This window comes from Diabrotica undecimpunctata, chromosome 4, assembly GCF_040954645.1.
Source record: "Diabrotica undecimpunctata isolate CICGRU chromosome 4, icDiaUnde3, whole genome shotgun sequence".
Taxonomy (NCBI): Eukaryota; Metazoa; Arthropoda; class Insecta; order Coleoptera; family Chrysomelidae; genus Diabrotica; species Diabrotica undecimpunctata.
In genome coordinates, this window is record NC_092806.1 from 137,439,593 (window position 1) to 137,455,522 (window position 15,930).

The 15,930-nt window shown below is 31.9% G+C and overlaps 1 protein-coding gene across 3 annotated transcripts in view; it reads left to right on the forward strand.

The window, feature by feature from the left end:
* The window catches only part of LOC140440100 (mitochondrial amidoxime reducing component 2-like), a 36,600-nt gene extending 26,599 nt beyond the window's left edge, over positions 1–10,001 (forward strand). The window contains exon 5 of one of the 3 annotated variants that reach the window (XM_072530379.1): positions 9,738–10,001. In XM_072530379.1, the coding sequence (XP_072386480.1) occupies positions 9,738–9,879 (142 nt within the window). In that variant the 3' untranslated portion in view covers positions 9,880–10,001. Of the gene's footprint in view, positions 1–4,495; positions 4,690–9,737 lie in introns of those variants that run through there. The other 2 variants (XM_072530377.1, XM_072530378.1) reach the window with 2 other exon arrangements.
* Positions 10,002–15,930: the final 5,929 nt, after the last annotated feature.

Below are 15,930 nucleotides of genomic sequence, written 5' to 3' on the forward strand. Positions count from 1 at the left end.
TTGTTGTTCAACGAACAAATGATAGATGTTATTGTTTTGTACTGAAATGAAGAAGTGAGGTTTGATAGTAAGGACAGTAGAGCAGAAAGAAAATTAGTGGATAAATTTGCACCTATACGAGAATTATTCGACATTTTTGTGAATAACTGTAAATCGTACTATACACCATACGATTACTGTACTGTAGATGAACAGCTTATAGGATATAGAGGAAAATGTCCATTTCGAATCTACATGGCTAGTAAGCCTGATAAGTATGGAATGAAAAAAAATGATGCTAAATGATTCAAAAACATATTATATGCTCAATGCAATTCCATACGTTGGAAGAGTAACCACAGAAAACAATGAATCAGTACCGGCTTATTATATTCGAAAACTTTCACAACCAGTACATGGAACTAACCGAAACCTTAGTGTTGATAATTGGTTTACGTCAATTCCCTTAGCTAAACAAATGTTAGAACAGTATCAATTAACTCTCCTAGGTACTTTAAGAAAAAATAAGAGAGAAATACCTGCTACATTCCTTAAAAAAAAAAAGAAGTAGGTACATCGCTATTTGCTTTTGATAGAAATAAAACTCTTGTTTCATATACTCCTAAACAAAACAAAATTGTTCTTTTGCTGTCAACATTGCATTCTAATGACTCTCTTAATGCCATTATGGGTAAGCCCAATAATATACATTCGTATAATGAAACGAAGGGAGGAACACATTTGATCAGCTCTGCCATTCTTACACTACCTCACGGAAGACCAGACGTTGGCCGCTACGAGTTTTTTTCAATATACTTGATGCTAGTGAAATAAATGCAATGGTTTTGTTTTCTCTCTCAAATCCCCACTGGAAAGAAAGTAGAAACAATAATCGAAAATCTTGTCTAAAGCAGTTAGGAATGAGCCTAATTGAACCATGGTTACAAGAACGATTGATCGTGGCTACTTTACAAAAAACACTGCGGCAAAGAATTTCTGAAATTCTGGCAATTGAAGTCCCCCACCACAACATGATGTTCATTTAACAAAAAAAGTTAGATGCTGCTTTTGTGCAAAAGGAAAAGATAGAAAAACCAGTTTTGCGTGTTCTGAGTGTCGCAGACCATATTGCATGGAACATAGAGCCCAGCTATACTGTGAATGCGAACATCAAGATCCAAGAAACTGAAGACCTGGCAAAGAATAACTAAGACTTATATTACCAAAAGAGTTTATTTTTTTTGTTACAAGTATAGTTATACAGGTGTATTTTGTAGATGATAATTTCAATTTAATGTTTATTTGTTTTAATAACAATGTTTTATGTTTGAATATTATTTTATGTTATTTTTGAATTTCAAAAAATATATCTCTTTGTGAAATACCACACCATGGTTAAATTTCTTTCTACACATTCTACTAAGATTAGATATTCTCCCAAATCCATCAAATATTTGTTTTCAATCACATTTCATATCACATTTTCTGTTTTTTTGCTAAAAAACAGCTTTGAGTTTCGGAGTCAATGTTTCCGAATCAATTTTTTTCGAATTCACAACAGTTATACTTTGTAAATTTTGTAATATTTTATATATTTTTTTGTTATTTAATATATTTGATTTATGCATTTAAACATTTAAAAAATACAACGTATATTGATTAGCACAGAATAACATTTCACCAAAATGCGAATTGAAAGTGATAACTTTAAGTAAGCTCAAAATTTTTACGAAACGGGTCTTAAAATGTTAGTTTTTTTGTTATTAAAGTCTATTATGTTTAAACCTTATATTTATTAAAATAAATGAACAAAAATATTAAGTCTAAATTAACACTATTAATAATATTATCCACACAGTTTGTTTGAATTAACACTATCAATAAGAAAATGAACGTTACAAAACCAGTAAATCAGTTCGAACCTGTTAAAATTGTAAAACGTAATACCCGTGGAACCACTTAATAATTTCTAACCAATGACAAACTGAAGATAACGATGGCGAAACATTGAGACAAATTGCTTAACCTATTAAACTAATCTGGCATCAAATAAAGAGATGTGTCGCAAAAAACAATACCACAATTAAATTTGAAGCTATTCGTCATCCACTAGATCCATCAAAAATTTAATCTTTGTCAAAAAGCTATAATAAATTAATGTAATAACAAAGGAAGAAAAATTCTGGAAAATCCATATGTTAACAGAAAAAAAATTGAGCCCATTATAGTTTCGTTGGGAAATCACGAATGTAGTGATGATGATGATGATACTATTTAGTTTGAAGAGAACAACGTATTTGTTTAGGTATGTAATAAATATATCTGCTTAATGACATTGAGGCGTGCAATTCTGGCTTAAACATTTAGTGCTTGCTCATGTTCATTTTATGTTGTATTGCAATTGAAGTTTGTCGGGGTAATCATATTATTTCCACTATCCTGCATTTCCAAATCAAGTATGGTTTACGTTAAAGCAATGCTAGTCAAAAAGTGTTCATTAGGAAATGTTTTGTGTATAAATTAGATTAATTTTATATTAAATTAAATTAGATTAGTTAATTCAGATTTAAATTATCAACGTCGAATATTTCGTAATATTTATATTCTAGAATAACTATTTTTCTTATCGTGTTCAGGTATTTAATGTGAACACATTATTTTGCTTCATGATGGATTTTCCGACATATATGATTTAAACTCGACCTATGGATGGTCAGTCTGGTAAGAAATGGAGACTTAATTAGGTGAAAGGAAAAAGACAGTTAAGATTTGATTTCACGTACACTGCGTCTGTGTATCCGCCTTATACGTATTTCGCCCTAATAGGGCTCCTCAGAGACGGATATTCACAGTCGCTCTGACCGTGAAAATAAATATTTTCTGTCTTAGGAAGCAACTCTAACATAGCTTCATATAGACGCAAATAGCGACATCTGACATCTGAATTTGGTTTCGAAAATTAATTTACGAACTTAATTAGGTGTTACTCATTCCATGAATCGCTACCGAATAGGCGTAGAAAATGAGAAACATAACAAAAATTATTTAAACTAAGTGACTTATTATCATGATAACCGATATTTGAAGGACTTTGGGAATGTGGAAAAGTTGCAGTAACACCAAAAGAAATAACTTTTACCTTTAGGAAATGTTCACTTTGCACAGTTAGTTATTCGCGGTATTACACCCACACCATCGTAAGTTTGAACCACTAGTCTACACTGACGTATCATAATGTTGTTTACAGTTGTGATTTCACAGCAACATGTCTATTTTAATATTCATGATTATTACTCGTCTGCTTCTCAGTTTCGATCGCCACGTGTCTTTTAGCAACCAGCTAATAAAATGGTCGTTTAAAACTCTTGTTTTCACCAAAGATAAAAGGCGCACTTGCAAGGTGCTTGCATTATCATTTCTTCTTCGTTAAGTGCCTTGTCCTTCAAGAACTTTGACGACCAGTCGCATGATCTTCATCCTCAGCGGACCTAAATATTGCTATGGATTTGTACAAAAACCGGGATACGTTTTTAAATACAACCTGTACGTGTACACCCTGTATACTGTACCTCTAATGAAATCTCCACTTCAATACCAGTTCAACCGTATACAGTACTTTCGATTTTATTTAGTCAGGAACATCTTAAAAAGATAAAACAAAAGCCTAGAAACACCTCATCGGCTCAATATATTTTTTTATTCAAACTATGCACTAAACTAATGTCCATTAGAAGAGCCTTTCTTGTGACTGATAACTAAGTTTTAACTCTATTATATAATGAGTTGATCTAAACTCTTTTTATTTTAATTTACAAACCCCATATTAATTAACTAACTAATTACTCCATTGTGTTGTTCCCATCATACTGGTTATAACCAATGTCACTTATATCTTAATATATTGTATATTGTGTCAATTCTCTCACTTAATTAATATTACACTTCTCACTTAATTAACAATATATATTTTGTTTATTATCTCACTTAATAAATGTTATAATTGTTGGCTGATTTTAATTTTAATTCTTGTTTTTGATTTGGTTGTTCATTGTTTGTTTCATGTTGGTTTTAGCTTGTAGTTTCGTTAAAACAACGACTTATGTACTAGGGCCTAATGGTGGGTCATATTATGTAAGTCTTGAAACCGGTAGCCAAAATTTAACACCGATAAAAAACCTACTTAAGTTTGTGAGTATTGGCCCATCTCCTATAGATTAGTATTATGAACTCACATTGGCAACCTTTTCATCATAAATATTTGAAATTAAATAGATATTTCCGTTTCTAACTATAATCATGGTTTTCCTAATATTGTTGATATTTATTTTCAAATCCAAAACTTCATTTGAGAGTGTCAGAATATTTAAAAGACATTGAATGTCGTTAATGTTATCTGCCAGTATCACTGTGTCGTCTACATACTTAATGTTGGTAATATGTATGCTTTATATAACTACACTTTCATATGCTTATTTAAGCATCGTTTGTTATAATATAAACAAATTCCATGTTCCAGGTATAGGATGAGTACCGGACCGGTGAAAGCATCTGTGATGGGAATTTATCTTGAAGTCGTTAAAACTGGTTACATTTCTTTAGGGGACACTGTGTACATTTCAAATACATTAGAAACAAGAAAACGGAAATGTTTAATGTAAATTGTAACTATAATATTAAGTATATAAAAAAATAAAATCATAAAAAAATAAAAAAAAATCTTTAACGTATTTATTACAAGTTAAAAACCATTTAAAATACAAAACACTACACTGTCCTTTTTGCTTTTTTTGTTACATTTTTGACTATTCTATATATAATTATTTTACCCTCCCTGGTATCAAGTTTAAATTTTTATACTGTAAAGATCGCATTCCGCCATCATGCGCCAACATCGCTTGCCACCCTCTCACTGCCTGTACTCCCACCACTACCATCGAATCGCGCTGGAGATTGAACACCGCCAAAAATATAAAACATCGTAAAACATCAAAGAGAACAAATTTAATCCGGAGTCATGATCTAGTAAGAGCTCCTACCCCAGTTCTTTGACTATTGATCAAAGACCAACTGTCCTTTCCTTTCCCCGTTTGCTATCTAGTATTAATCAATACCTTCCGCTCCTTGTTCGTTATCGAAAACTCATCGATCGGACACCTTTACCCCAAACTAAGTAGTGATTAGTCTTCTCCGATTTTTGGATATTGACCAAAATCACACCCTTCCTAGTATTAGCAATATTTATTTTTTGCAGGTATTATTGTACATATTACACAGAAGTTAATTTTATTTTGTTATTTATTTAAATATATTTTTATTTCGACTAAACTTGTGTTTTATTTAGTTTATTACATTAAAAAATACTACTATTCTTTTTTAGTGACAGCCTTCTGTTTATTATCTGGTAAAGGTTTCAGTGACTTTAGAACTGCACTAGCTCTGCGAAGAGCAGCCTTGGTAACGTCTGTTTTGTATTTGTTGGCATTCAACAACCTCTTTAGTTTATGTAAAGATCTTCTTTCATATATTATTATGGTCAGATTTAATTGTCCTATTTCATTTTGTTTAGGTTTGTGTTGTTTATTGGCCTTGTTGTAAACAACTATAAATCCTTTTTTTGTCAACAGCATCTACAATTCCCACAAAATTTGTGTGGATCACACCATTATAACAGTATGAACTTAAGTTAGTTGGATTGTTGGCTTCAGTGCTAAATGGAAATGTTTTCTTTAGAATAAAACCGTTGTATTGCGGATAATTTCTCACACCAAATGCGACGACATTTGGACCTTATTAACCTCAGTTTTAGAAAAAGACTGAGTCTAGTAATAGAGCTACCCGTCACAAACTGACCTCAGAGCAGGGACAGCTAGTGGCAAGAGCTGTTGGCGCAATGACGCATGATGGTGGCATGTGAGCGTTACAATACACTTCTCCTTTATCGTTTGGCACTGCTACTTTAGGTTCCCTTTTAACACTTTTTCAGTTACTTTTTCAAATACCCCTCTAATTAATGCACTTTTAACTATTTTTATTTTGTCTAAACGGGTAGTTCCATTATCAACCAGCAAGTATCTTAGCAAAAAATGAAAATGTTTTGGAGCTATACTTATTTAAATATGAGGATTTCTGTGAATAATTTGTCCAAAAATCTTAGAGGTTACGTCGGAAACTTTGTTGCTCCTAATCTATGATCTCTTGTTTTTTCACTTATTGTTATCTAATGATCTTCTTCTTCGAATGCCTTCTCCTGTCGAAAATCGGGAGAAATTTTGACAGATTCTTCTCTGTTTTGGGTAATTTTTAGCAAATCGTTGGAGGCCATGCCTGTCCAATATCGTATGTTATAAGCCAGGAGTACTGTCTTCATCCTGATCCACGTTTGCCCTCAATCTTAATCTCGATTAGAAAATATTATCTGTTGTTTTTGATTACATGTCCGAGATATGCAGTTTTTGGTTTTTTATGATTTCAATGAGCTAACGTTCTCTGCTCATTCGGTGGAGAATTACAAGTTGGTGGTGTGGGAAGTCCAAAGTATTCGTAACATCTGAAGTCTGTTCAAACTGCAAACTTTTAACTTCCAAGCTTTTTTTCATATATATCAGTGTAGAATATGTGTAAGACGTCACAAAATTGTATCTTATTTGCACGAGTGACCTATCTCATAAGAGTAACATTCTCAAAAAGGTTGGCATCGCCATTTCAATTCAGGTTCGGATTTCAAAATTAGAATTCAGATCTTTACTGATCCAACTGCCCAGTTATTGAGACTTTAGTTATTACCGTACCATATACATTTATGTGCACTGGTTTGTTCGGATTCAAGATTACCACTAATATCTCCTTTTATGCGGTATTGATTTTTTAGCCCCACTAGATCTCCTTCAACTGAAAGGCGCTGTAGCCTTTCTGACTCTTTGCAATTATAAGTGTGTAATCGGTATATCTTAAGGTGATGGTTCCTTTACAGAATTGTTAGGTAAGAAATGCCATTTGACTAAAATATTCTTTGATAACATCGGAAACTTATTTTTTCATGGTAGTCTTACGTAGAGTTAAAAACAAATTCTAACAAATTATGATAAATATAACTTTTATCTTCTTCAATACGAGTGAACCTGAGTGAATATGAGGTAGACAAACCGTTAGTAAACACCTGAGAAGCTTTATATCTTGCCAAACTTTTCTTAAAAAATTACAAAATGTGCTTCATTAATGCATATTCCATGTACTGAAGACTTATATATGGCGGAGTTGAGGAGCAGGGTCTGTGAAGAAGGCGATATATTTTCGAACTCTATAGACTTTTTGGTGATGTAGAAGAAATCGCAAAAACCATCAAAATAAATCGCCTAAGATGAGTGGGTCACGTTTTAACTCAGATAGTTGAACTTCCATACTTGTTCTATTATTTTTTCGTTTATTACAATTTTGCATCTCACTGGTTCCCTAACAATAACGAGAGACTTTGCTTTTAGTGCTGATATTTTCAGATTAAACTTTTCTGCGTTAGATTTCAAAGCGTGGACTATTCGTTGTAGGTCATCTTCATTATTTAATATCATTACTGCGTCATCTACCTAGCATATAATCTTTATTGCCCTGTTACCCATTTTGTAGCTTCTTCATGACTTTTTTACTTCTTCTTTTAGTTTGTCCATTATCAAGTTAAACAATAACGGGCTCAAGCTGTCATCTTGTCTTATACCTGATTGAATGTTAACTTTCTCCGTTAATGAGGTTCCTATTTTTATTTTTGTTCTGTTTTGTGATCAGCGTTAATTTCCTTTATTATCTGTTTTATAGGTCAACCGGTCAATCGTGTGAATGCGATCAACAAAAAAAGGGAATTTTGTTAAATGTGGATTTAGTGACGTTCTATTGAGAGATTTAAAGATGTTATTGATAATCTATTAAATAAATAACTATAAAAAATAAGGATCAATGAGTTATATCACTTTTAAAATAATTTTTTACCCTAATTCCAGAAAAAATGTCCAAAATTGTCCAAAGTGGATATCTTATTTTGAAAATAAAATGAATACACTTTAAATTAAATTATTTGTTATACAGTAGGTATCGTTTGTTTGCTAGAGTTTATTTCCTGATTACGTTTCTGTTGCTTCTTTAATACTTCCTTGCTTTCGTCGATTCAAATTTTTTTTTTTGAATTTAATTTCTAAAATCTAATAAACGCCAATCATGATTGAACACTTAAAATATATACTCAAACAATATTAGTAGAATGTACTACAAACTTTACAATAATTATACATGTTAAGTTTAATACATCGTAGTAATCACATTTTGGTAGTCCTAACTTCCAAAGGGACGGAGGGAAAAAGAGGAATTGGTTAGAAGAAATATTCATGGCTTCGAAGTCTTCGTCAATGGACTGGCTTATCAGCAGGTGAATTGTTACATGCCGCGGAAGATCGAGAACAATATCAGCAAATAGTCCTATGGAAGTTGCCCACGCCTAATTTGGGCATAGTACTTAAAGAAGAAGAACCTGCAAAAGCATACTGTCAAAATTGTATGTCATTTGGATCATTATTTACCGAGTTACAGTGCTTGAAATGACGCTACTTTTGTGATTTTTATAAACAAGAATTTAAAGCAATATCTTTTGTTGATTTATCACTGTTATTTGATGGAAAAAAACACTGTCCAAACTGAGCAATGGTTCAAAAAGTGTTACCGGGACTCTGCTCTATAGATTATAATCATTAAACGATGGTTTGCTGAATTCAAACGCGGCCGTATCGACACCAATGATGTTGAGTGCTCTCGAAGACCAAATGGTGCAGTTATTCCCGAAAACACCGAAAAAGCTCTAAAAATTATTATGTAAAACTCACTAACAAGAGAGAGATACAAGAGTGTAGCGTTTTGACTATTATACATGATCATTTGTGTATGATAACGCTGGCACTGTTTTCCAAATGGGTGCCGTATTTTTTCATACCAGAGCAAAAACAACATCGAATTAATGAATCTCGGTGCTGTTTGGACATGTTTAATCAGAATAAGTCGGAGTTTGTGCATCGGTATGTCAAATAGATGAAACAATATCTGAGTGGATAGCACCTGGAGAAAGCTGTCCAAAGCTACCAAAGACGCAACAAACTGCTGAAAATGTTATGGCTTCTATAGTTAGAGACCCGCAAACAAGTATTTTTATTGACTGTTTTAAAACATGGACAAACTATCAATAGCCACTACTATATTGTTTTATCGGAGCATTTGAAAACCGAAACCACAAAGAAAAGGCCTCACTTGATAAAGAAAAAGTTGTTATTTTTATTATTTAATTTAAGACAATGCTAAAAGAAATCGCTAAAACTGAACACTATTTTGAAGTCAAAGATAAATCGTTTTACAAGAGCGGCATCAAAAAATTAGAAATACGTTGGAATGATTGTATCGAATGATTTATATGTATGTAAATAGAGAGAAATGTAAATCTTACATAAAATTATTGATAATAATACATTTTTTAAGTATAACCGTATTTTTATTTTTACATAAATCTTTTATAAATTAAAAGGTTCAGTGATTTAAAACCCAATATTTATAAATCAATATTTATTATTTTTGTTCTGAAAATGCTACTGAGTACTCACCAATTATTTATTATCATTCATTGATGATTACTCATCATAATCAGTGAATCAATCTTTCAAAATTTTTCAATAACTTTTATTTCATATGCATAAACATTGTTTGTTCTAATCTAAAGAAATTCCATGTTCCAGGTATAGGATGAGCAAAGGACCTGTGAAAGCAACTGTGCTGGGAATTTATGTTGAAGTCATTAGAACTGGTGTCATTTCCTTGGGAGACCCTGTTTACATTTCAAATGCTTTAGAATCAAGAAAACGTAAAAGCCCAACGTAATTTGTAACTATACTACTCTCCAAAATTAACGCACCATCTTAAAAGTGTCATAACTTTGAAGCTATTTTTCTTCTTAACCGTTGATTAAATTTCGATGATTTTTTTAATTATAGGTCTATTTCTAAAGTCGACGTTACGTTATGCAATTTGTTTACTATGCAAGACATATTATGTAACTGCCCATGCCCAGGCTATATTTCCAAGCAATACCTGTGCTAGACGAAAAATTAGAACGTTTTCTTTTTTTCATGCTATTTTGATGTAACGTATCGTTAAAATTCATGTTGTCAATATAACAAAATTTATAGTTTAGAATTTAGGATAAAACTTATTGTGTAAGTGTAAATGTTATTTATTGGATGTATTAATTCGTAATTTATATTTCAATATATTTAATGCTAGACTGAAATTTGGAAGTGAAATATGTAAAGTTAATGTATTGATATATTTCTTCTGTTGGCAACAGTGAAAGTGGTATCTCAAAATTGCACAAAAATAGCTCTGATGTAAACGGATCAGGCTAGGCAAGAGATATGCCATGCAAGACGGACTTGCATAGCATGAGACTTGCAAGGCCTAGATGTAAAGCTATCACATGGAACTACTGTACTAATGTAAAAATAAGATTGTATTTTTCATCTCATTGTGCAACACCTTGTGAAATTCACATCATCTGCTACATCTTGTTATTATTGCGAGATTATCTTTTGTCAACATATTTGCAAAAAAAATCTGGATATCTCTATTATCACAGATTATAGAAAACATTAAATGTAACAAGTATTTATGGGCATTTGATGATTTGATAAACTTTATCGACATTTAAAACAACTTTTTTTTTTTTTTTAACATCCAATGTTTATTGCAATCTGTCTCATTATAAACAATAAGCAATATGTATAATATATGTACAATAACATAGTGGGAAGCTGCCCAGTGGCGAGCACCCAGGTAAAAGATAAATTTAAAACAACTAAAGCATAAAAAACATAACCTAAATAATCTTCTTCTTCTTCCTTTATTGGGTAATATCCCAGGGTATAATTTGCCCAGCTAATTCAGGGGAGATATTACCTAAATAATCTTTAACAAGTTCCTTCTCTCAAAAACACTTAATAACAAATATTTCCGTCTCTATTTCTAATTACTTTTTTCCAGCGACAATACATTTGTACAAACGTCGTATTTGGTCTCACAATATCTTTTATATCGTCAAGAGAGACAGGTGCTGTTTATCCGCTCCTGAGTTGATAATCTCATCTCAGAAAACTAAAACAATAGTCAGCAAAGAGCCAACCAGATCTAAAATAGAAATTGATGGCATCAGTATTGAACAAGTAATGGAAATAAAATACCTGGGAATTACACTGTCTAGCTATGGAGACCTATGAGAAGTGAGAGATCAAGTATAAAAAGCAAATAGACTGACAGGATGCCTTAACAACACTGAAACGAAATGAAAGAGATGAAATCAAGAATTTATAAAGCCGGTGTAAGACCAATAATGACATATGCCTCAGAAACAAGACCCGACACAACCACAACGCAAAGGCTATTGGAAACGGTAGAGATGAGAGTACTGAGAATAGTTACAGGAAATACGCTGACATTGAAAGAGAAGTGAAGACATTAGAAGAAAATGTAACGTACAGTGTATAAATGAATGGACACAGAATAGAAAAAAGAATGGAATAACCATATAAGTAGAATGGGGGAGACCCATGTCGTCAAAATAGCAGGAGGTAAGTCACCAATCGGCAGAAGAAGTATCGGACGACCTCCCATAGAGGTATTAATCCGCCAATAAACAATTAGAATTGCTTATAAAGAGGAAGCAGAAGAAGATTTGACAATCAAAAACATTCCACAAATCCTCTAAAGGATTTAGATCAGAGCTGCGGGGTAGCCATTTTATGCTTTGTATACCAACCTCGGAACACACGTGCAACATGCAGTCGTGTATTGTCAAGCATTAAAAGAAAATTATTTCCAATATAAGGAGTAAAGTGAACTACATGGTTAGACAAAATGTTCTCCAATGAATAAATAAGTATTAGGTCGTGTGTTCCACTATGAATAGCGAGCTCTTTGCTGTCGAATAACTCTTAAAAGTCTATCTAAGCTATATAAGCAATATCTCGACTATTCTGTGAACAATACTTGCTCCCAGTCATCAACATTCCAGTCAAGGTGTTTTCTGGCAAATTGCAATCTACTTCTACGATGATTTACGTTTAAAGCTGGTGCTCTGGCTTGTATCCTTACACCCAAATCTTGTTCAGAGAGTCGCTTTGTATAGTGTTTCTATTAATTTGAATATTATGCTTATTAGGGTGCCCCTTAACCTCAAGCCTAGTTCACCATAAGTTAATCCTACATCAGCTAAAGTAATAGCCTTCACACAATCATTCATCGTGGCTTAGATTTCTTGAAATACGGTCCATATAAACTAACTAACAAGCGCAAAGCAGCAAAACAGTCTGTCCTGTCAATTTTTTTGATTTTTTTATGGCCAACTCACTTTAAAATTCACATTCAGATGGCAGCGTTACAGAGATAGACCTGTGCTTTTTATATGCCAGAAATAACTACAATGTTGTCAAAGTTTTTATTCGTACGTTATGGGTCGGCTCCTATAAAAGAATTATAATTTGAGAAATATTTATGAATGTATAATATTGCACTTTTGTGAAAAAAATTTTTAATTATATAATTTTTCTGTTAGTATTTTAAAAATAGAAAATTATATTTCGAGAGTTTGGTCTTTTCGGTTTAATACTTCCTCTTCAAAATTGTTTGCAATTCGTGGAAATGAAATCATTATTTGTATAATCCTTTTTTGATCTTAATATCCTTTTAATGGTACCAAACTTTCTCTACCTGAATTTACAATTACAGACATTAAAAAATAATTAAGAATTAAGAAAATATAATTATCAATTCAAAACTATTCTTTAATGTCTTCAATTATAATATATAATTTAGGTAGATGATCTTAGATCAATTGATCTTAGACGTTTATGTCGTACAAATGTCAAAATGGGCGCCAGTGTAATAAAATTCAAAAACGGTAATTTGTTAAATAGCGAATAAAAAAAAATAGTGTTAAATATTTTTAACTATTTTGTCAAACAGTAACAATGATTAAGTGTATCAACAATAGTGGAAGAAGTTTCTGCTATGATTGGAGTCTCTGACGAACTATATTCCGATATAGAGGTGAAAGTAAAAATGGGCCAATCGTAACTCCCATAAGAAAAAAAAAGAACCGTTTATTCGAATAGCCTTGAGAATATGATAAAGTAACTCGTTCTAGAATAAGACAAGTAGAGCACGGTTCTATTATGGACAACATTCCTCTAACTCTTGACGTAGTACTAGGGAAAATTAACGAAACGGAGCATCTTATTAATAAATGTTCACTAAAGGTAACTATGTACTTAAAATTATTAATGTTCCTAGTTCATATAATTTAATAGCTGTGGTTAATCAACAAATTATCTTTATTATGTCTAAAAGCATCTTAGGAATTATGACCATTTATTTCATTCACGAATATTCTATTAAAAATTTTAACGTACCTAAACTTATCTTAGTCTACCCTTAGTTTGGCCCTGCCTATTTTACAAAAGTAGCAAAAATTACAATGGCAATAGAATTGGCAACGATTTTATTTTATATCCGTACACTGCCATCTGAATGTGATTTCCACTACTTATATTTCATCAATGTTTTTCTTTTTTAATAATAGACATGTCAATATCATTTTTTTATGAAAATGTTGAGAAAAGATGAAGCTGTCTCACAGTATTAATAAGATGTAGCGTTTTTTTCTAATAAATTCCACAGGTAATTGCAAAATACCATGTAAAAACACAACTTTTTTTACACTCCGTATATAGGTAAAAGGTTAACATTTCTCAGAAAATATTGATAAAATAATTCCTTAGAAATAGACCTAGATTGTGAAATAAAAATCAATAAAATCCAATCAACGAGCCAGAAAAAAGATAGGTTCAAACTTATGGTACGTTTAAGATGGTTTGTTAATTTTGGAGAGCGGTGTATATTACTTACATAAAAACTAACTTCAAAATAAGTAAAGTTGAAATCTTATTACAAGTTAAACACCATTGTATGTAAAATAAATTGCAGTTTTAAAACATCTGTATTCATTGCATTATATATATATATATATATATATATATATATATATATATATATATATATATATATATATATATACATCTAGCGGTTAATGTAAGCTCCGTTCTAAAACGGTATTATACTAACTCCAGTAGAATATACACCGTGTATTTTATTATCTAAGTAGCGCTTTATGTAGACTCCGACCAACACGTAGGATTAAGTGGACTCCACAAAAGTATAAACCATTTTTGGGATCCGTATTTACGATATTGCATATACTTCTAAACTCCTGCGATGTTGCCAATAATTGTATTAGTAGTAGATTTTCAAATTTTACAGCAGATACCTTCTGGAACTTGAAATTTATTTAAATATCTATCAATTTAATCATGGAGGAATTTAAGGACTATTTGGCTAATTTATGTAGTTAAATATAAATTGTTAACCGCCATATACCTTTATTTTACTTTTTAGTTTTAATAAGCAAGGCGGTAATTTATATTACTTTTATATATTTTCAAACATAAGAAAGTGTGTATTATAAACTTGGAAAAGCGAAAATCTCCGTTTTTATTAATTAGTATTTTTTATTAAAATGCATTGGCACTAAAACATTTAGTACCTACATGTACATATATCAAATAGAGTAATCGTGTAACAGTTTCTGAAATTAGAAGCCCCTTCGGTATGATTATAAAGTTTGTTACCACAAAAAATCTACTAGCATACACAGAGATGAGAGAGACCTACACAGAAGAAGATTTATTTTTAGCGAATGACAGGGCCATTTATGTAGCCAACCATTGGAAATACAAAATTTAAAGCTGTTGGTGTTCCGGACACGGAAAGTAAAGTAAGTACAAAAAGGGGTAAAAGTAAAATGAAAAAAAAAACTAAAATACTTATATAACATGTAGACCTGAAAGTGCGCCGGAGGGTTTGAAATAAGAATTTACCTAAGGAATGAAATAAGAATTTACCTAATATAAAACAGATCTGAAAGAGAATAAAAAACAGATCAAAGAATTAATAGAGATTAAGTACATCCTTAAGTAACATATCTCAAATCCGCCTGCAGTTTTTTTGGGTAGATTGAGTAGCTCGACAGAACTGTTGCCGGTTCCAAGCCCAAATAAAGGAGGAGGGGGTCTACAGCCAGTTTTGCACCCTACTGATAGACTTTAAAACCATACAGCTCATAGAAACAGAATTATGCCTCGGGACAGGAATGATTTCATTACGACGACTAACGGGAGAAAGAGGACAACAAATTTGTGGTAAACGAGAAATACACTTCGCATCGGTGCTTTGAACGTAAAGTCTCTACAAGAGAGCAGAAAATTACAAAAGAGCTTGTAGAAAAAAAAATATAGACATGTGTGCGTTAAAAGATACAAAGAAAAAAGGAAAAGGGTCAAATTATTATAGATGACCATCTCATGATTTACAGTGGTGTTGCCAAAGAAACCAGAGCCAAAGAAGGAGTCGCTCTGTTAGTACACAAAAATTTTTTACACCAAATATAAAAATAGTAAGTGTAAAAATTATACTGGATGTTAAACCTCTGCATGTGGTAGCAATTCACTTCCAGAGAACAACAAAGATACCACCACAAGGGAAAACTTCTAGGAACACCTTCAGACTGTAATAAACGAGACCCCAAATGATAAATATATAATCATTATGGGTGATTTTAACGCCCGTGTTGGCAATGATTTAGTTCCAGCGATAAAACAGCGATATAACGAAAATATCAGAAATGAAAACGGAAACCTTCTAACGGACCTCTGCAGCAAAAACCAGATACGTAATAATAATACATTTTTCCCTCACAAAGAACAATACAAATACATTTTTGAAAACAGTAGAGGACAAAGATCTATTATAGACTATATTCTGTTG